We start from the raw sequence: 22,283 nt of genomic DNA, 5'->3' as shown, positions 1-22,283 counted from the left end.
CATTAGAGCCAGTCAAAAAGCACCCTGCTTCCCCAGTCCATTTGAGTTAATGTACGGACTCCCTTTCCTCTTACAAAACAGGCCCCCTTCTAACTCTCAGCTAGGTGAATACCTCCCAACACTCTCCCTCATCCGCCATCTCCTCCACTAACAAGCCAACCAGGCCCTCGCAAAACCCCACGAAAGGGTTTCCAATCCCAAATAGACTTGCTCTCCAATTCCAATTAGACTCTTTAAGCAGCAGTGACACTTCAAAACCATTGAGGTTTAGATCTCCTCACTGCCAAGAAAGGCAGACTGTGCATCTTTTTAGGAGAAGAGTGCTGTTTCTATACTAACCAGTCAGGACTAGTACAAGATGCTGCTTGACGAATAAGTGAGAAAGCTTCTGGCCAGGCACAGTGGCTCACGCCTGTAATCCCAGATCTTTGGGAGGCCGAGGTGGGCGGATCACGAGGTCAGGAGATTGAGACCATCTTGGCTAACACGGTGAAACCCCATGGTGAAACTCTCTACTAAAAATACAAAAAATTAGCCAGGCGTGGTGGTGGCCGCCTGTAGTCCCAGCTATTCAGGAAGCTGAGGCACGAGAATGGCATGTAGCATGAACCTAGGAGGTGGAGCTTGCAGTGAGCAGAGATCGTGCACTGCACTCCAGCCTGGGCGACAGAGCAAGACTCCATCTAAAAAAAAAAAAAAATCTTCTGAAATCAGGCAGCGCCTTTCAAATTCCTAGCCCCAGTGATTTCGTAACTCCTGAGCACCCTGGCTACTGCCCTTCCTAGGCCCTGCCATTACCCTCTTCTTCCGTTTAGCACTTGGCCCATGTCTCTTACATCTCCTCATCCAGTTTTTACAGGACCATGTTAGAACCTTCACCAATGGAGCAGTACAAGATATGATGCTACTCCAAAAATACCAACAGCTCCAGGAACTGCAGTCCCTACTACCCAGCCTCTCCCCACAACCATTGCCCCTATCCAGCAAGAAGCAGCCAGATGACAACGGCACCCCTCTTCTACTACCTATTAAAAGCCTGGAATGTTAGGGACAAGCTGCCCCAGACCTCCCCCACCCCAACCCAATGCAGTTGACCCTTACCGGGAATACTCTGCAGCTGCATTCCTGGACCCCTATCCAGGCGCTACAGCAAGGTCACCAGACTTGCTTACAGCCCTACAGGCGGCATCGGGAGGTCACGAGAAACATGGAGAAACCTAAGTTATATCTTCTTGTAAATTCCTATATTGTAAGCTGGTCATGAGATGATATGTGGTAAGGTTAACCGACAAACAACCCCAGGGTCTCTCTCCCCCATATAAATCCCTCACTTTGTAAGCTCAGGGCTACCTCCTCTGACTGTGGTGAAGCAGTCTGGCAGGTTAATAAATTTACTTGCCTGACCTCGGGTCTCTCTCTCTCTTGTCCTTTCTCTCGGCTAACTTTACAGTGCCCTCATCCATTCTCCAATTATAATGTGTTTACACCTTTCCTCCAGCATGTCTCACATTTTACCTTGTCATCCTCTTACTTGTAGTATGTGTCTATACCTCTCAGCATTTGACAGTACCTGAAGGTCAAAGTGTATCTGCTGTTTACCCATACAATTCTATTCACTCAGCACATACTAGGCACAGAATAAATGCCATTCATCCCTACTTTTACTTCAGGGTACATTTTAGAGATTTAAGATTTGGTGTATCTTTCCCATTATCCATTCTTGTTGCCTCGAGGCTTTCCTCTTATAAATCTAGTGGTATGCATTACTTTGGGGGTAAGGACAAATTTATCTAGAACAGAGAAGATGTGGTTCAGTCTTTAGTTTTAAAATAAGCATTTCTAAGTAATAGCAGAGACAAAAGTCCGAAAGCCAACATAGTTTTAATTTAAAAGAAACTTGATTTTGCTACAGTTTTTTGGCCAGGAGTAAGTGAGGATGCTGTTTCGAAAGCTGGTCTTGCATCTTAAGTAGCACAGTGTTGGTCTTAGGGGCTGGAGTGTATTTTGCAGGAACCATAGAGTAGGCAAGAATGTGAGGTGGTGTAAGACTACTTTGTCTGGTTCAAAAAGTAAAAAAGACTGAAAAAAGTAGGACATCTAACCCAAAGCAATGAATCTTTGAGAAGAGCCCAGCACACTTCCTTTCCAATTGATTTGTCCTACACCCATCCACGAGCCTAAGCATTAGAGCAGAAATGACTGAGGGTAGCATCCAAGCCATTGAGCCAAGGGGCACTGGTACGATGAGGATACAGTGTCCCACAACTACAGGGTAGTCTGAGAAAAACAAAGCAGAGTTCCTGAGAAGAGTGCAGTGGTGGCTGACAGAACCAGAAAGGGTGTTGTAGTAATATGTGGCCATGACATCAGAAGCCTAAAATGAGCCTATGGATATTCCCTAGCAAATCTTGGGAACAGAAGCCAAAGCCCAAAGCTCAAGAATTAATGGAATTAATGGAATGACTACAGCTCAATGGAGGTTATTGACTACAGCTCAATGAAGGTTATAGATTAGCGTGGACTGATGACTACAAACCAGACTCACACTTTCATCCTCATCCTCACTCCTGACTCCCAGGCCATAATATTACATATATGTCCCCTACTCCTGAGGGATGGAAAAGAGGATGGGTAGGATAAGTTCAAACTGCTTTAATGGCTAACAAAATTCACCTTTATTCCCTTTTATTTTTAGCTGACATGTAAAAATTGTACATATTTATTGGTTATGGAGTGATATTTTGATACAAATATTAAGTGTGTAATGATCAAATCAGAGTAATTAGCATATCAATCACCTCAAACATTTATCACTTATTTGTATTGGGAACACTCAAAATCCTTTTCTAGCTTTGAAAAAATATACAGTAAATGATTGTTAACTGTATCCACCACATAGCACTATAGAACAGTAGAACAGAACTCATTCCTCCTATCTTGCTATAATTTTGTATCTGTTAGTTAACCTCTCCCTATCCTCCTGTCCCCCTACCCTTCCCAGTCTCTCATAACCACAATTCTACTCTCTAGACCTATGAACTTATTTTTAAGTCCCTGCATTTGAGTGAGAACATGACATATTTATCTTTCTGTGCCTGATTTACTTTGCTTAACGTAATATCCTACAGGTTCATCCATGTTGATGCAAATGGAAGGATTTCATTCTTTATTTCATGACTGATTATTGTTGCATTGTGTGTATACCACATTTTCCTTATCTCTTCATCTATTTATGGATATTTATGTTGATTCCATATGTTTGCTATTGTGAATAGTGATGCAATCAGCATAGAGGCATGCGTATCCCTTTAATATACTAATGTCCCTTCCTTTAGATAAATACCTAGTAGTGGGATTGCTGGATCATATGGTAGTTCTATTTTTATTTTTTTGAGAAACTTCCATAATATTTTTCATAATGGCTGTAGGAATTTATATTACCACAAACAGTGTATAAGACTTCCCTTTTCTCTGCATCCTCATGAGCATTTGTTTTTTCTGTGTGTGTTTTTGATGACAGCCATTCTAACTGGGATGAGATGGTATCTCATAGTGGTTTTGCTTTCCATTTTCCTGATAATTAGTGATGTTGAGCATTTTTTCATTTACTTATTGGCCATTCAAAATTCATTTCAATAAATTGAAATTATTTTTAAACCTTCTGGGGAAATAGGAGCTTAAGAATAGGGTACAGTTGAGCTATAAATGAATAAAAAACACTCTAGACACGTGACTGCATGAGCCATATACTTTATGCTGGATGGATATACATTTGTTGAAACATTTGTTGAGTGGCTGTAAGTTCTAGGCTTTATATTTCAGAAACACAGTGAGTGAGGAAGACTGATACGTAAACAGACAAGCAATATAGAAAAGGCTGAGAAGCAAGTCTCTGCATAATGACAGGAAAGTTAAGTCTAGACCTGACCCTAAAGGACTGGGACACTGGACAGGAGAAGCAGAAGAAAAGGTCAGGAAACGAACTATGAAGAAGGCAATATCTGAAGTGAATATCAAAGGATGAGAAAATATTGGATGCCTGCTGGAGAAAGGTGCCAAAGAAGAGGTTAGTATTCTAGGCAAAGGAATCAATCTGCAAAAGCAAAAGTCTCGTGACTTGAAGGAATGTGTCAGGCACGGGGTACTAAGACAGTATCAACAGCAATGAAGAGAACAGGAAAGATTCAAGAGATAATTAGAAGGTAGAATAGGCTAGGATAGCAATTATATGAATGTGGAGCCCTTAGGAGAAGTTGTCAGGATCACTCCTGGATTTTGGTTTTGAAAACCTGAGTGAGTGGTGGCTCCATTAATAAGATAAAGACAATTAGAGAAGAAACCATTTTCTAGACGTGTTGAGTTTGAGGTTCTTATGACACACATGACATGAAATATCTGAAATTTTATTGACTTGGAGCTCAGACAAGAGGTCTGAGTTAGATTGAAAGTTTAGATTGACTCATGGGTAGTAGCTGAAGCTCTGGGTGGGGATGAGTTTGCTTAGGAAAAATGTATAAAAGAAGATACAATAATTAAAATCCTTTAAAAAAGCACTTGAAGGGATGGGCAGACCATACAAAGAAGAATAAGATTGGCCTGAAAGGGAGAAAAACAAGGAAGCCAGGGGAGGAGTGAGGCTGGAGAAGCTGGGAAAAGTCAACAGTGTGGTTTGTAACACAAGAATCAAGTGCATAATGTCATGGTGTCCACTGGATTTAGCAGGGGTCATCGATGCCCATAACAAGAACAGTTTCCGAGGAACTGTGGGAGTGAAAGTCGGACTGTGGGTTAAAGACTGACTGGTAAATGAGGAAGTGGAGACCGTTTTTTCAAAGCAGCATGACTGAACAATGGGAGAGGGCGTGATCGATTCTAAATCGTGAGGAGAACAGGGTAAAGCTGCATCACTGACCAAACAACAAGGAAACAGAACATGGGAACATCAGGATCAGTAACTCACCACAGGAATTCCTACTCCTGGGAAATCGAATTCTTCACTAGTGGCTAACTGTGACATACCTTTTCAAGAGTTAACCTCAGACCCCAAATCTTAAGAATATGGGCTTTTTTCCCACTATCATTCACATTCTGCAGTTACCCGAAGTATTTTACAGTATTTTCAGATGTAATTTTACTAATTTCTAAAAATACTTCATATCTTTAAAAATAGTGGGAAAATCATGACTAATAAATTCACCACCCTTAAAATATATTGCTCAAAAGTGTTTTTCCAATGACTCCGTAAATTGGTAAGATCTAGCCACGTTTCATATTATCTTCTAAAAATATGCTAAATATGAGACAATGGGTCTAAATCATTCTCCAAAATATTGATGATTTTCTTCCCTTTCAAACTGGCTAAACTGATAATTATACTATCTTATGCCTCAGGCTGAGGAGGTTATATTGTAATGTCTGGGAATATTTACTATAATTTAGAATTCAATAAAAGGACAAATGTTTCTAAGAGATATGGAATAACATATTAATAATAGTGACTGTTGATCAAAAAAGCTGATTTCTCCGATATGTGATCAAGGTATGGGATTTAGGTTATATCCATAAACTTAGTTTTGGCCAGGTGGCCTTAGCTGGGTGATAACTGGATGTTTAAATTAAATTTTTCATACCTGGGTCATAATACAAACTTGAAGAAACTGCACTGGCATCCTTTTAGGCTCTCTGACACAGAAGGTTGTCTTTAAATAACTAGCGTAATGACTACTATTAAAATATTATGGTACAGAAAAGTTTAGTTACGTGTATTTCTTTGTTTACTGACACATCCCAAAATAAAGCTGCCAAGGTAGTTCAAGATCTTATCACCATTCAGAAACTTTTGGCAACACACCAACTGGCTAAAGGTCAATAACACAAACACAGATCTTGGAAGTATTTATTGTAGATTATGTAGGAATCTGGTGCTTGATTCTCACCAGGGTATCCCTTTTGTGTATAGGAAAATTCCAGAATATAACAGATAACCAAGCACCAGTACCTCTGCAACAAATATCTTTCATTGCATATATCTCTTTTACAAGGCATGGGAGAAGAGAACTTGAAAGTTATTAAAGATAATTAACTATATAAAATAACTTACTATTAAATAGACGAATGCCCTGGAACCTTATAATAGAGACTCTGTCCCTTTTACATGAACCTGGATTTGTGGGTCATACTCCCACAGGTTGACTATGAGAAGAGAGTATACGACATAAGAACTACAACCTGTCTACCACCACACCCAACTACTTGGCCCATAGTGGAAACTCTGTATTTGTTCTGCAAAATAATAAATGATTTAGTGAATGCTACTGCTTTCAGTGGAATCTCAGCAGATTAGGCATCATCAGGTTTGAATTCAGCAGATTCTGAAACTATCGCAAGACATTCTATTACCAGGCCATACTATCTAATATACTACCAAGTTAGCTTAGTGCCATGAAAAGAATGTAAAGTAGGAATAGAAAAACCAGGCCCCATCCTGGGTCACCACGCAACTGGCATGAATGTGGAGTGACTTGCACATACCTTCTAAGGCCTAAAGCTTTTGTTTCCCCTTTTGAAACTGGGATGATAACTGCCATTTCCCAGATGTGACTGTGTGTCAGATGAGACTGAATCATAGTCAGCTAAGGATAAAAGTGGCATCAGAAATCAGACTCAAGATGTAAAAACAAATGAGGAAGTTAAGGCTCAGAGACAGTGAGTTGCCCAAGATCATAGCAGATAGTTAGAAAGCTCAACTGGAAGCTATCCATGATAATTGAATAGATGATTATACTTACATAACAATTACATTATACACAACAATTTTTTTGTTTTTAAAGAAAAGAAATACTTACAAGTAATGGCAGTAATTAATTACATTATCATTGGGAAGCGTCCTTCTTGTTTAGGGACCCTCATGATCACCTAATCGAATACCTACTTTTACAGATGAGAACCTCAGAGTACAGCAACTGGAATGAGAACTGAGGTCTCCTTTTTCTAATAAAAATGCCATTTTATTTTCAAAAGCACTTATATATTATAAGGGGCTTTAGAGTGTAAATGGTGGAGATGAAAGTTGAGATAGAAAATTATTGTGCATAGGGTTTGAGAGACTGAATGGTGCAACTGCTTTGGAACTGTGTGGCTGTAGACATTTATTCGCACGAGTTATTTATTTCTTTATTTATAGCGTAGGGGGTGGCAGCGGGAGGGGAGAATGAAAGGGTGGAATAGTATGTGTATTCTGCCTAGATCTGAGAGTCAGGACTTAAATCTGTTAGGAGAATGAATTAGCTATTGAAGTTGAGAAGGACTTTCCCATGAAATTTATTGTGAGATTCAGGGCAAAAGTACTGCCATTTAGGGTGTAGATGTCTACGTGTAATATTAAGAATTGTACTTTGGGCATTTATATTATTGTGATCTCAACTTTGCACACAAGCTGGTATGATCCAAGACAGTTGGATTATGTATAAGTAGTAATAAAACTATAGATGCACGCTCACTTAAAGAAACTGATGCAGTTTATATCTTGGGGTCATTTTCCAAACAATGTATAACCTTAGTACATTTAATATCTGTACTGTTGTTAAATTAATATTGCTTAAACAGAACTTTGTAACTCTATTTTCAGAATCCTTTGTGCCCCTCCTCTATGCCAATGGAATAAGCTCTTTTGGCTTCTGTCTACTGCTTTATCCCAAAATACTGCCCAAGTAGATGCAATAAAACAAAAAGCTTAGTGGGACATCAGATATGCTGAGAGTCTAATCCTGGCTTCATCATTTACTGACTTTGCAACCTTGAGCAAATTCCACATACAAGCCTCATGCTAACTGAAGCAATGCAGGTCAGCTCATGACTCTGTTATAACGCTTGGCCCAGAAATGTTAGGAATGATAATTAGAATGTTGACATGTATGGTGTGATGAAAATTATGATAATGAAAAGCAGGAAGAGGAGATCCTTGTAAGTTCTGTGCTTTCTTGCTTTCATTGCTTTTGCACATGGTTTTTCAGTGGAGGGAAATGCTCTTTATTTCTATTATAAAACTTAACAAAGTTTTAAAGATACAACTTATATCCTACCTTCTAGAGTCTAGCAAAGGGTCTTGCAATAATGCTTCTTTGTCATGACAATAATGATTAATAAATATACCTGATATTAGAGGAGCGTCTTCCAGGAAGAAAACATAAGTCAGATATAATATACCATTGCCCATGCTGTTAAGATGATACTTGATATTTGTACTTCTGCTAATTGAAAAGTGTGAAACGGTATGGTGTGTGTGTATATGTATGTCAAAATACATCTTTACAATTCTTTAGGTGGCTGTTTAGATTCATCTTATGTCTATATTATATTCTAGAACCTTTTGTTGCTGGGGGAACCAGTTTCCCCCTCAAGCTATGTTTTCCCATGCACAATTAGAGACAAAAATAATTAGAGGAAGCTCTGTTCAGAGAGAAGGGGAAATGTATTAAAAATTAGTCAATATCTGTTCTATGGTGGGAAGAACTAAATCACTATTCTAAACCTATCAAAGAAAAACCTTTGAAGTCTCACTTCATGCGTCATTTAAATACTTGGCAATTACTCATCTCACATAAACATGGCCCCTTTCCAGTGTGTAGAAAAAGTGATTCTTTTCAATAACATGTATATATGATTTGATCTGAAAGCAATTCACTTTTCTTTAGACATCAATGTGTGTATATGAAACTTACGGTGCCAAGGTCAATGATGAAGCAGTCACCCTTGTTGAAACTGTCCCAGCTAAGGGGAACTTCTGTGGCTCTCACCACTCTACGACCCTTCACATGTAGGAGCCTCTTGGCTGTCAGGTCGTTCGTAAGAACATGGTTTAATCCAGATGCCACACCTCCAGCCTGATGAATGGAGGGAAGACACACAAAAAACAAAGAGAAAACTGATGAGGTGTCTACCTAGACAAAGCAAAGTACAATAATACCGCTGGTGTTTGTGTCAAAACTGTACCGTCAGGCCAAGTTAAAATAGCCACCTATTCCATAAGACAAGAGAGAACCCCTTGGTAATCAACAGATTGTGTTTGTTTGGTCTCTTTATTCTTTCTGTTTCAACCATTCAATTGACAGCTGCAAGTATTTACTGAGAACCTTCAGTGTATAAAACGCTGCTGCAAAAACAAAAAGAAGAAGCCATAGCTCTTGCCCTTTGGACACTAATGATCCCCAAATCATTACTAAGCAAGAAGGCAAATATTTCAGGGAAGAAGGTGACAGGTGGCTAGAGGAGGGTCAGAGATAACACGTACAGATGACAGCAACCAGAGAAGAAGGCACCCAAAAGTTCACACTGGTACAGGGTTGGGACAGAGATGGTTATTGAGTGCTGGCCAGGAATGGGCTGATCTTATGTATGGTCCTTGTTTTTACATTTAAAGTAATCAAATGTCTTCTATATTTTCTGGTAAACAGGTCTTACTATTAATAAATATGCTAGGCCTGAGTGTTTTTACTGTAAGCTAGGAGAGATGCAATATATTGACTGTACATCCCCAGCCAAAACAAAACAAAATAAAATGAAATACAATCACACTGAATTAAAGAAATGCTTAAGAAAAAATATTAATTGTATCAACTACATCTTCTTATATTATTTGCAATCATCTTTTACCTTTTCATTTTTTCTAATTAAATGATATGAACCATATCTTTATTTCTATAATTAATTATAATTAATTATATGTGCAGAACTGAGCTGCAGAATAAACAAAACTGTCATTGATAGATTAAAGACCTCTATAATAATGGTAAGGAAAATTAGAGCTAATTTGTCATTAGCACATTCTTTTCCACTGACTTTAAATTTCCACCATTCTCCAAGAAAAGTTGGTATCGATTAAAAGTTAATTTCAGGACAATTAAAACCTCAAATTAAAAAAATATATATATACAATGATTTCCCAGTTCATAATTTTACAACGACTGCCACATTTCTTGGTTGAATAAACTAAGCATTATATAATTAAATAAATACAAGTTTTCATCTATGTACTACTGCTTTGAGACGGAGTTTCACTCGTGTCTCCCAGGCGGGAGTGCAATGGCATGATGTCGGCTCACTGCAACCTCTGCCTCCTGGGTTCAAGCAATTCTCCTGCCTCAGCTTCCCTAGTAGCCAGGATTACAGGCGCATGTCATCACGCCCAGTTAATTATTGTATTTTTAGTAGAGGAGATTTCACCATATTAGTCAGGCTGGTCTCAAACTTCTGACCTCAGGTAATTCATCTGCTTTGGCCTCTCAAAGTATCAGGATTACAGGTGTGAACCACCACGCCCGACCACAGTTACTTTATTATTTAATTTATTCCTTAATACAACAGCTGTATGAGGAAGCTGTTATAATATTTATTGTTTGGGGAAACTGAGCACAGAAAGCTCTGTATTTTCCCTAAAGGAAAAACGTCATATGTGGCAGAAATGGCTCCATAACTAGGATGGTGTCACAGCACCTGCTTTTAGTAACTACAAGACTCAACTTATTTAAAATGTTGAGTTCACTGACATAAAGGAAGTTTCAGTATAATTTGTCATAAACTGTAGGAGCTCATGTGAATCAAATAAAATGAGAGGTAATAGTTTTGTATTTAGGGTAGTTCATAGCCTAGAAAAAAAAAATGATTTCAAGAGACATAAGAGAACCTACAATGTATAAGTGTTTTGTTCTGATCTTAATAGTATCACAAAATATTCAACCAAGACTCTGAACAGGTAAAGGTGTAAATAAGCCTTGCCATCTTAGTAAGTGGAGTTATTATTACAGTCAGAATTGTAGTGAAGCTCTAAGGTTTCAGGTCTTCACTAGGGTAACATGCTGACAAGGCGGGGCAGCGGGATGTGCAGAACACTTGCTGGAGCGTGTTTGATTTCGGAAATCTGTGATGTTTGTCTGGGGAGGGTATTCCTCACACTTGAACTGAACACACGTGGAGGGGTGGGTGGCAGGAATGGTGAAGGGAGGGCCAGTCTGGAAAGATAACTGGGAGAATGACAAAAAAAGAACAAAACAAACAAACAAACAAAAGACAAAAAAAACCCTGTCCTATACTGAAGGCTGCCTTAAAGGGATAGAACCATTTAACTATTTGTTCTTGTTTTTCACAAGTAAAGCCAATTGATCGGTGTTTCAGACCAGTGTGGGTAAATTGTGTACGTGCGTGTGTGTAGTTTACCTGCAGAATTTTCAGCTCAAAAGTTTCATCTGCATCCCTTCTAAGATCAAAGCACACTATTTTGGAAATACATGTATAGTTCTTTACAGTAACTAAAATTATAATTATTATAAATACTGTATTAATATATTCCAGAACAACTGAGATTTTGAAGGCTTCGGGTACTCACAGAAACTTCAGAGATTCTCTGGAATAGCAAAAACAAAAACTTTTAAGACCCAAATTACCAAAATTTAAATGTTGAAATAGCTACAAAATATTAAAAAGTTGTCTTGTGAAGACATAACTGAAAGCTCTTTTAAAAAATTAACCTATCAAAGTAAATTGTCACAATATTTCACATATTGTACCACACATTTCACAAACATTTATTGAGCACCTACTGTGTATTCATCAGGTACTGGGGATATATCCATGAACAAAACAGATTAAAACAACAACAAAAAACAAAAAACTGTGTCCTCAATGAACTGTCATTCTATGAAGACAGGAGGTATGGATGGACAAGAGGAGAAAGGGATTCATAATGGAAAGTGAGGGAGCTGCTTACCTTGTATTTCAGACCGTCTTTGAAATAGCTAACAAAGTCAGTAGACTCATATCCTTGAAGTTCTCTATTCTGCACTGGCTTGCCACCCAAATAGTCATCCATCTGAACAGTGAAGATGGCAGCAGCTGTGCTTTCATCCTGGGAACACTCCTTTCCTAAAACAGTGAACAACAGCACCTCAAATACCAAGCAAGAAGAAGGATTAAGGCAGAATTTCTGATATGAGTCAGAAATTTTCATTTCAATTATGTATCAATACAACAGTCTTCTACAGAAAGATCTTTTAGCTGAAATAGTGTAACATATTATTTTGCTAATAATTAACAATATTTTTGTCTATTTTTTTTTTTTTTTGAGAGAGGGCGTTGCTCTGTTGCCAAGCCTGGAGTGCAATGGCATAGTCATAGCTCACTGTAACCCCAAACTCTGGGGCTTAAGCGATGCTTCTGCTTCAGTCTCACAGGCAGCTTGGACTACAGGTGCATGCCACCATGCTTTGCTAATTCTCAAAAAAGTATTTTGTGCAGCCGGGCGCGGTGGCTCAAGCCTGTAATCCCAGCACTTTGGGAGGCTGAGACGGGCGGATCACGAGGTCAGAAAATCGAGACCATCCTGGCTAACCCGGTGAAACCCCGTGTCTACTAAAACATACAAAAAACTAACCGGGCGAGGTGGCCGGCGCCTGTAGTCCCAGCTACTCGGGAGGCTGGGGCAGGAGAAAGGCGTGAATCCGGGAGGTGGAGCTTGCAGTGAGCCGAGATCCGGCCACTGCACTCCAGCCCGGGTGACAGAGCGAGACTCCGTCTCAAAAAAAAAAAAAAAAAAAAAAAGGTGTTTTGTAGGGAAAAGATCTCTGTATGTTGCCCAGGCTGGTCTCAAACTCCTGGCCTCAAGCAGTCCTCTGGCTTTGGCCTCCTAAATTTTGGGGGATCACAGATGTGAGCCACCGGCCCGGCCTGTTTTTGTTTCTGCTTTTTCCAATTCCTTCAAAAATTTTAAAAAGAAACACTGCTGTGTGAAGTTGCTCGGGAAGATAAAACAACCTATTCCAATGAGATTTAAGTAAACATTAATTTGGTAAGGTCAATAAGATCAGGCTATGAAAACATTTGACAACTGGTTTAGCCTTTATTAGGATAAATCTTTGGTTTTATGATATGTCAATATGTGAATTAATGTTTGTGAGAAATATGAACATCATGAGCCATAATTAAATAAGTGGTTTTTACAATGGGAAAATGAATATAATTTAATTTTACTCCTATTTTTTTGGTCTTTTTCCCTACTTCACTATCTGATTGGTTTTGTTTGAATGAAATAATGATCTCTGAAGGAAAGGAAGAGCAAAGGAAGCAGCATGTTAACATTTATTAAGTGTTAATGTACTTGGTATTGTTCCGGGTATTTTACATACAACATACATTTAATTTTCACAGTTGTAATACAGATCACATCCAGGTAACTTCACTAAGGTCAAAACAATTAGTAAGAACGAGTGTCTGTAGTGTACATAAAGGTCACAGTATGGACAGTCAGGAGGGGTACTCACATTTTATGGAAAACACTTCAAACTCTTTACTACATCCAAGCTGTAATAAAAATCTTAAATGACTCTAGAAATAATAATGGCCAACGTTATACATTTATACTACCCCTATGGGCCAGACACTGTGCCAGTGTTTTACATGGATGATCTCATTTAATCTTCAAACAACCTAATAAAGCAGAACCTATTTTCTACTAGATTGGAACAGAGAAAATGGAGGCTTAGAGAGGCTGGGTAACTTTTCTGAGGTCAGAGAGCAACTTTTGGGAGAAAAGGACCAGATGTAGGTTTGTGTGACTCTGAAGCACAGGTTCTTAAAAGCTACAGTACACTTGTGGGTAATTTTTTGTACTCAGGCTCTCATTAACGGTACAATTTTATAGTGACAAGGTATGTTAATTTCTTCCATGGATAACTGATGCATAAAAGCTTAGAAGCTGTAATAATTTAATAGTTCACATGAACAACCCTAATTGAGAGTATTCACCAAAGTTGAAGAAGGGAAATCAGTCAGCTGTATTAAAGAAAGAATCAGATTTCTTACAATTCCCCCTCTTACTCTCAAAGGAGACCCATATACCAAGTATCTTCTGAGGGGGGAAAACAACAACAACAACAAAAAACAACTCAGTAGCTAGAAGACTACTTGACATGACAACAATTTTGTGAACTTGCTGTGGTCAAAGTTAATTATTTAACACACCAGCAATTTTGCGATCTGAAAGGACTCTGGTGTCATTCTTCTGCCAATTTGGGATCCAAACCCTAACTGAGAATACTGTAAAGACGTAGATGTAGATTTTTATGATGCTTTAAGAGATAACTTGGAATCAAGATTAACATCAAAGGTGCTAAAGATGATGTATTTGACATAAACATCCTTACCTGACTACAAGTTGAAACCTGAATCTCTTTAGGTAGATGTAAATGGACAGGCATGAAGTTAATGAATGAACTGAAAGTAAGTTAATTAAATTACGCTATCATTTGCTGATGCTTATGTAATGTGGTTGGCCAGGGGATATCTGTATGAATAAAACAGGCTGCCTGAAAGAGGTTGACGGTCTTGATGAAGCCAATGTCAGCCTTGGGATGCAAAAATTAGAATCAAATTCAGTTGTAGCATGATGGAATTCCAGAAAGTGTTTAGAAACTTATGAACTTTGTGTATAAAGTCTGGTTAAGAATCAATTTAGTTTTCCCCTATGAATCTGCTTATGATTTCCATTTGTTGTTTCCCTACACTGATTTTACCAGTCTCTTTTATGTTCTGTTATACTATGTTGTGCCATGCTATTTTATATTATGTTAGACTTGTGTACATCCTGCAAATTACTGTATTTTGTGGTTGTAACGATTTTATAGATAAAAAGAGGGATTTAAAACTAGGTTAATCCAACAGCCATCCATGATAAAATAAAATAAGCCAAATTAGGAATAGAGAGGAACACCTTCAAATGATAATTAGAGTCAACAAAAAATGTAGTGCTAACAATGCTGAACAGTGAAAGACTGAATGTTTTTCCCATAAAATCCAGAAAATGGGTGTGGACTCTCACCACTCTTATTCAACATATTACAGGAAGTTCTAACCACTGCAATAAAATAAGAAAAAGAAAAAAAGGCATACAAATTGAATATGAAGAAATAAAAAGGTCTCTATTTAGAGACAGCAATATTGTTTACATAGTGAACTCTAAGAGCGCTACCAAAAAATAAAAATAAAAAATAAAAACTCTCCTAGAAATAAAAAGTACATTGAGCAAATTAGCAGGATACAAGATTCATCAGTAACACAAAAAAATCAGTCACATTTCTTTTACTTTTTCTTTTTTTTTTTTTTTTTTTTTCTGAGATGGAGTCTCGCTCTGTCGCCCAGGCTGGAGTGCAGTGGCCGACTCTCAGCTCACTGCAAGCTCCGCCTCCCCAGTCCACGCCCACATTTCTATATAGAAACAATGAACATGCTGAAACTGAAATTAAAGGCGCAATGCTATTTACAATCACTCCAAAGAAACTGCAATACTCAGGCATATAGTTTAAAAAAATGTATAGGAACTGTACACTGAAAATTACAAAATGACATGCAAAATATCAATGAAGACTTAAGTAAATGTAAACATTTAGTGTTCATGGATTTTAAGACTCCACATAATAACGATGTCAATCCTTCACAAATTGATCTATAGGCCTAATGTTATTCTTATCAAAATCACAGTAAGGTTTATTACAGACATATACAAGCTTATTCCAAAATTTATATAGTGTGGCACAGGCCCTAGAATAGCTAAAATCATCTTGACAAACAAGCATAAAGTGGGAGGAATCGCTCTACTTGATACTAAGGTTTACTATATAGCTAATGTGATTAAAACAGATTGGTACTGTTGAAGGATAGACACAGATCAATAGACCCAATATCCCCCAGTAGTGACACTTTGTAAAATTACAGTATGGCTTAGTATATTAATGTATAGTACAGTACAGCACTGAATACCACAACCAGGATATTGGCATTGATATAATCCACCTATTCTTTTCATATTTTTTCAGTTTTACTTGTATTCATGTGTGTATATGTGCATTTAGTTCTATAAAGTTTTATCACATGAACAAATTCATACATCTGCTATCGCAATCAAGACGCTGTATAGTCCCACCAAAAACATCCTTCATGTTGCCCTTTTATAATACACTCTTCTCCTGCCCACATCATCCCCTCTTCACCCTATCAATACATAACTAATGGCAATGCCAAATCTAAAATTTTGTCATTTCAAAAATGTTATATAAATGAGATCATACAGTATAAAGCCTCTTAAGATTTTTCGCTCAGCATGATTCCCTGGAACTTCATCCAAGTTGTTGTATGTATCAACAGTTTGTTCCTTTTTATTGCTGAGTAGTATTAGTTGGTACAGATGTACAACTTGTTCAACCAGTCACCTGTTGAAAAGCATCTGGGCTGATTCTAGTGTTTGTTTATTCAAATAAAACTGCTGTGGAAATTCAGGTACAGGTTTTCATGTGAACACAAAACTTCATTTTTCTGGGATAAATACCAATGAATGCAATTGCTGGGTCATATGGTAGTAATATATTTGGTTTTGTAAGAAACTACTAAACTCTTTTCCAGAGTGCTGTACCATTGCACGTACCCACCCCCATGCTCCAGCAATGTAAATGATCCAATTTCTCAGCATCCTAGCCAGTCCTTCATATAAGTTCTTTGTATCGTATATTGTAATCCAATCCTTTGGATTCTCAGGGCACAAGGCCTGATACAGCCCACTTATAACATAAATGCATACTGCTTTAAAATATATTTGGGTAAAGTTTAAAACTGGCAAACAGAAAGAATGAGGATAAGTGTTTGTAGCTTAGGTTAGGGATGTGACAGGGAGCAGTTTTACTATCTAGACCTACCCATTCATTTGGTGCTATAAGGAACTAGAAACAAAAGGTGGATGGATGCATTTAAACTGTTAGGTGCAAAGCTGAAATGTTTTTAAAGAAGGGCTAATGCAATAACATTTAAGTTCTTTGCAATAAATTTTTACTTTCATTACATTTAAGCATATGATGTTAATACATTTAAGCACGTAATATTAATACAATAAAATAATCTGAGATATGCCGAGTGTTATGGAAACATGGAAGGAGAGACCAGGAAAGACGACTCTCCCTCTCTTCTCTCTCGTTTTAGGTCCAACTTCTTTCTGTTTCCCCTTTCTGCCTCCCATTTGGCCTGTTTCTTCATTTCTATGCTACGCACCTTTTTTCATCTCAGTTTAACTTTAGTTTCTCTTCTTTCCAGCTGATTCCCTTTAACCAAATGTTCTTTTCCCCTGGATGTTCAGCTCTCTCTCCTGGGACTTTCTCTCAATCTGTCTCTCTGATGAATCCTCATGGATTCATCCTAATTTAGGTCTTAGACTACACTATTCTGGATGAAATTCTGTTTTCTTAGGGAACTGAAGTAGGAAGAACTGTTGGGCAATCCCATCTGAAGGTCCTGTTGACTATTTTACTTGAAGCTTTTTTCCTCTCCATGATTCTCTCTTGACACAAAAACCCTTCCAAGTACTCTCACTCTTTTTTTTTTTTTTTTTTTTTTTTTTTCTGTAAAGGCTTCTGTTTCCCTATAACCACAGACACTTTGTGCTTTCACAGTAACTATCACATTCTACCTGTGTTATATCACTTTTTGTCTTTTTGCACCTTTGAGGTGATGAACTTTCAGAGAAGGTTCATTAATTATTCATATCTACAAGTGCCTTGTACAGTACTGGCCATATTGAATAATTACTGAATGAATTCGCTTGTTATTAACATGTTATTGACTTCAGTTTTAGCACGTCTTTAAGAATATAAATGTTTCTGCCCAAAGCATTTCTTATTATATTTTTGAAATTTATGAGCACCAAGTGGATAATTAAGCAGATAATTAACTGAATAAGGTGAATCTATAAACTCTACAAAACTTAGTAGTTAAGTCAACTTGGATAAAAATGTATAGAATTAAAGAACTGTGTTCAAATCTCCCTTGCGGTTGTCTGACAAAATCAAACTTAACTGCTGTCTGCAGTAAGATATGGAATGATTTCACATTTTAATTTATTCAAATGGCAAATGTGGCATTTCAAACACTTTCATTCATATTAGATTTATGTTCTACATAGAAAGTCCTCTGTAAGGACATCATTATTCTATCTGGCATCATTCATTCTTGAACATGGGTTATATATTAAAGTTTCAGTGTTTTCTGGCACAAAATACAAATAGATGACAGTGTATTACAGCATTATAATAGGAATAACAGCAATGCAGCAAGAAACCAAAATGTGTTTAGAACTCAGGCTGAGCCTTCTCCGCCTCCTCAAACTAACACAAATTTTTGACTCCAAATGTTATAATTAGAAGTCTTGTCTTCATCTACATATTTTTCATTTCTCATTTCTCAAATGCCTGTTCCAGGTGTTTGCCAGTGTTTAGACAGTCACTATTCCATGTTTTCTACTATTTCATTTCTTAAAATCTTCAAGTGTTAGAAATTACAATGTTGGCTTTCAGGGACTTAAAAATGTGTATGCGTGTGTGTGGTTTTGTGTGTTTTCCTCCTAAGCTCAGGGATAAAACTAAACAAACACGAGTACTGGGCAGGCTAGCTAGTTTTAAAAGAAGGCAAAAAGGCTCAGAGAATAGGCATGTTGTTAGACAGGGTGTGCCCACTGGCACAAGACCTCCTGGGGAGAGGGTGGACATTCGGGATGTTTATGAGTAAAAGTAGAAGGTGGAAAAAGAACACACAAGGCCCAGTGTCCTGACAGCCTGGCACGAATGCAGCTCAAAATAATTACTACTGCTGAAGGAACAGTTTCTGTTCCATCTTGTGTCCTTGCTAAAATAAATAATAAATAATAACAATAAAGCAGTCTATCTACATAAATATGTGAAATACCCATATAGAGCTATTTATTTATATATAAAATATCTGTATCTTCTTCTTGCTTCCCTCTGAGGGCGTCAGCTTCCTAATGAAGCGGAGTTTTTGTCTACCAGACCCGCAAGCAGCGTGGTGCGGGTAGAATCCTATTTTAAAGAGGCCCAGAACAATAATCCCCGCAATCGTAGAGAAAATAAGCCAGTGCCCGAAAGCAACAAACAAAAATAATGTGTGAAGGAAAAGAAAAAGACTTCTCCCTAGCGGCGGCAGATGCACCCAAACTTTATGACTTCCTCTCCATCCCCACAGGGAAAGCAGGACTGAGCTTGTCGGAAGGTGAGCAGGGCTTGGCCAGAGACGGCGCGCGCGGAGGCAGAGCCCCTGGACAAGAGTGGCATTTGGAGACTTGAAGGTGAAAGGGGAAGAAGCCAGAGTCACCAGCTCCAAAGTCCCGGAACTACACCTGGCAAAGGTCAAAGCCTGTGGGGTAAGTCAATTGCGGACAACGCCAGAGCCTCGCGTTTGCAGCAGGCAAGTTGATTTCGGCGGGGAGAAAGTGGCCGGCCGCAAAGGGCCGCCCGACAGGTCTCCAGTCTAGCTCAGTTTGCAGTCCCCTTTGCTCCCACGTCTGCAGATCTCGGACCCCTAGGTCCTCCCCTCGCCCGCCTTGGCGCGTCGGGGTCCCGCCGCCCGCCGTCCCTTACCGAGCCAGAAGTGCAGGCGGTAGGTGAAGCCTCGGCTCGTCTTGGCCGTATGCAGCACCAGGTAGGCATCCCCAACGTAGAAGTCTCCGTGAGCGCTCTGGGGCACGGGCACCAGCTCCAGCTTCTCAATCCTCCAGACCTGCAGTCCCGCCTGCTTGCCCGCCCGGGCGAACTCCTCGTGGTATAGCTCCTGTGCCATGGCTCCTGCACGCGATGCTACGGGGGGCGCGGGATCTCGCTGACCTTGTAGCTGGACTAAACCCAGAGCAGCAGGAGGAACCTTATTCGCCGCCACTTTGTAGGGTTTGCCATCCGGGGAGGCGGCGCCCTGAAACGGGAGGGGCTAAGTGCCCGGGCGCGAGTTGATGCAGTAGGCGATCGCTTCCCACCGGGAGCGCAGCGCTGGCTTCCAAGCTCCCACGCCCTGCCCCAGGCCAGGAGCAGAATTGGCGTCCCAGAAGTGTTGAGATTCAGAGGGAGTTTATAGTAACTTGTGCCAATGCCTCCTCCAAGGAAAGACATTTTCTCTAGCAATAGACGGAGAACATTAACGATTAAAACTGCCTGGCACTCCCTCGTGCATACTCATCATCACCGTCCTGCATATTTCCTCTTCTCTCGCTAATTCTGTTATTTCTGGACCTCAGTTGTTCTTGGCAGGAGGGGTGAGGTGAGGAAAGAGCGTGCCAGCCCTACAGAGTTGAGTCAGCGTTTACCCGGGTGGAGCAATACCTGTTCTTTCTGGCCCTCTAGAATACTTCTTTCCTAGAACAAATCTTCCTCTGCTAATAGCAACACCTGCCGTTAGGCAGCAGAGGAGTGTGCCACATTAGCATGTTGGAATAATTTTAATGCATCCTTCTTTAAAAAATTGGCTTTTTGAGTAACAAACATCCTAATGATCAATTCTGTCATTTCATTGGGCAATCTCTCCATTCCTGATGACCAAAGTTTCTGTCTTGATCTTCCAGTTTGAAAATACCATGAAAAACAGCGTGTCCGTTTTCTTGGACAGGAAGAAAACCTGGAAGAATGACAGTCTTACCCCAGGTGACAGAGCTCTGTAAATCTCAAGGAGTTCAGGAGCTGTGGTTGAGTTCTCTTACCACCTGCTTCCTTTGGCCAAGAAAGATGAAAACAACAACAACAACAACAAAAACCCAGCAGCCGCCCTCCTGAGATGTTCTCTGCAGGGCTGTTTGTGGCTGTAATTTTATGCTTGGCCAGCCTTCTGGGTTACCTGTTACCTAGTTTCAAGGTGAAAATTTTCTCATTGTTTTACCTACAGGTTTTGCTTTTGCAGGATGGCTAAAACACTATGGAATTTTTAGTGTTCCATATGGAAAATTTACTCTTGATTTGGCATTCATTTAACAAGCTGGTAAAGGATTTTATTACTGAAAAAGGCAATCACTCAGGATGTATAGAGTAAGAAAGCTGAAGTTCATGCATGTAAAATTGTTTTCATTTAATTTCTAAAATTACATGAATCCCTGGAACGTCAATAATAATGCAAAATTAGTTTTTTCCTTAATTAAATTATGTTTTTCATAGGTTATTACATGACCATGGTAAAAAAATTAAAAGTACAAAATGTGTGCAATAAAAAATTATCTCCATTTCACCCTGCCACCCAGTTGCTTTCCCCAAAGGCAATTACGTTACCAGTTTCTTATGTATTTTTCCAGACACTCAAATTTTGTCAACAAAAATATAGATAATGTAGTTATTTTAATTTTTTAACAGAAAATGTAACATATAACCTTTCCGAATTCCCCCACCGTGTGCGTGTTTGTGTGTGTGTCTGTGTCTGTGTATCAACACACAGTACTCATAGAGCTACCAGTTTTTACTGACCACATGGTATTCTACCTTATAAACATACTAATTTATTTTGTCTATCTTAGTTCATAGTGTAGGGGCCAAGGGAAAACTTCCTGTCTGCCCTCTGAAGCTTCACTGAAAAACCAAGTCACAAAAGGCAGATTAACAGGACAAATGGCATACAAATTTATCAAAGGACATGGGGGAGAATCACAGAGTGATTGCCCAGTATCCCAATGAGGTACAGATGGTTGTACATCCTTACTAGAGGAAAGGCAGATGGGTGATGTATGGGTGATTTGGGGAGTTAGAAAATGATTTTTAGGGGAATTCAATGGGTTTGAAGAACATGCAATGGCCTGAGACAAAGTCTGTTAAGCCTGCAGAGCAGACAGTGGTTTGTGACAAAAGTCTGTCCATGTGTGTTGACAGACTTCAGTTTTTCTTTCTGCAATATGAGTTCAGTTTGTGGAAAGTCGGGGAAGCGACCAGAGGTAACTGTTTTCTTCTTTGGCAAGTCGAGACTTTAGGCAGATAAGGGAACTTCAGAGAACACCTTCATCCTGTGCTTTGGGAAAGAGAGGATTGGTGAAGGAAGGTCAAAGAAAATTTGAGGCTTCTTCATTTCAGCATGTCAAAGTGTCACATTTTGTGGTATTGGTTTCTGAGCCCCAACATTAGGCATTTAAATTTTGTGTATATTTTGCCAATACAGTGTTACAAATAGCATATTGAACATACTTTATTATACATTTGCAGTATTATAATTGAGTTAAACCCCTGGAAATATAATTAGTTGGGATTAAATAGTTTTTATGATAGTGATGGTAATTACGAAACCAATTACTACCACTAACTGATGTTTGACAATAATTGGCTATAGTACACATTATCTTGATTCAATTCCTGCTTCCATCCTTAGTTCTGAGGCTTTCAGGAAGTTACTTAACTACACACAGCCAGTCTCACGTTCCTCATCTCTAAAATGGGGAAGTAATATTT

General features: G+C 38.9%; 1 protein-coding gene across 1 annotated transcript in view; it reads right to left on the bottom strand.

The window, feature by feature from the left end:
- The window catches only part of LOC105475607 (scinderin), an 85,536-nt gene extending 65,345 nt beyond the window's left edge, over nucleotides 1–20,191 (bottom strand). The window contains exons 1-3 of the mRNA XM_011731008.3: nucleotides 19,458–20,191; nucleotides 11,762–11,916; nucleotides 8,721–8,882 (exon numbers count right to left, since the gene is read on the bottom strand). Of these exons, the coding sequence (XP_011729310.2) occupies nucleotides 8,721–8,882; nucleotides 11,762–11,916; nucleotides 19,458–19,656 (516 nt within the window). The 5' untranslated portion in view covers nucleotides 19,657–20,191. The remainder of the gene's footprint in view (nucleotides 1–8,720; nucleotides 8,883–11,761; nucleotides 11,917–19,457) is intronic.
- Between the last annotated feature and the right edge of the window lie 2,092 nt (nucleotides 20,192–22,283).

Source organism: Macaca nemestrina, chromosome 4 (genome assembly GCF_043159975.1).
Source record: "Macaca nemestrina isolate mMacNem1 chromosome 4, mMacNem.hap1, whole genome shotgun sequence".
Classification (NCBI taxonomy): domain Eukaryota; kingdom Metazoa; phylum Chordata; class Mammalia; order Primates; family Cercopithecidae; genus Macaca; species Macaca nemestrina.
The sequence above is the reverse complement of the archived record's forward strand: the minus strand, read 5'-3'. Positions and strand labels throughout refer to the sequence as shown.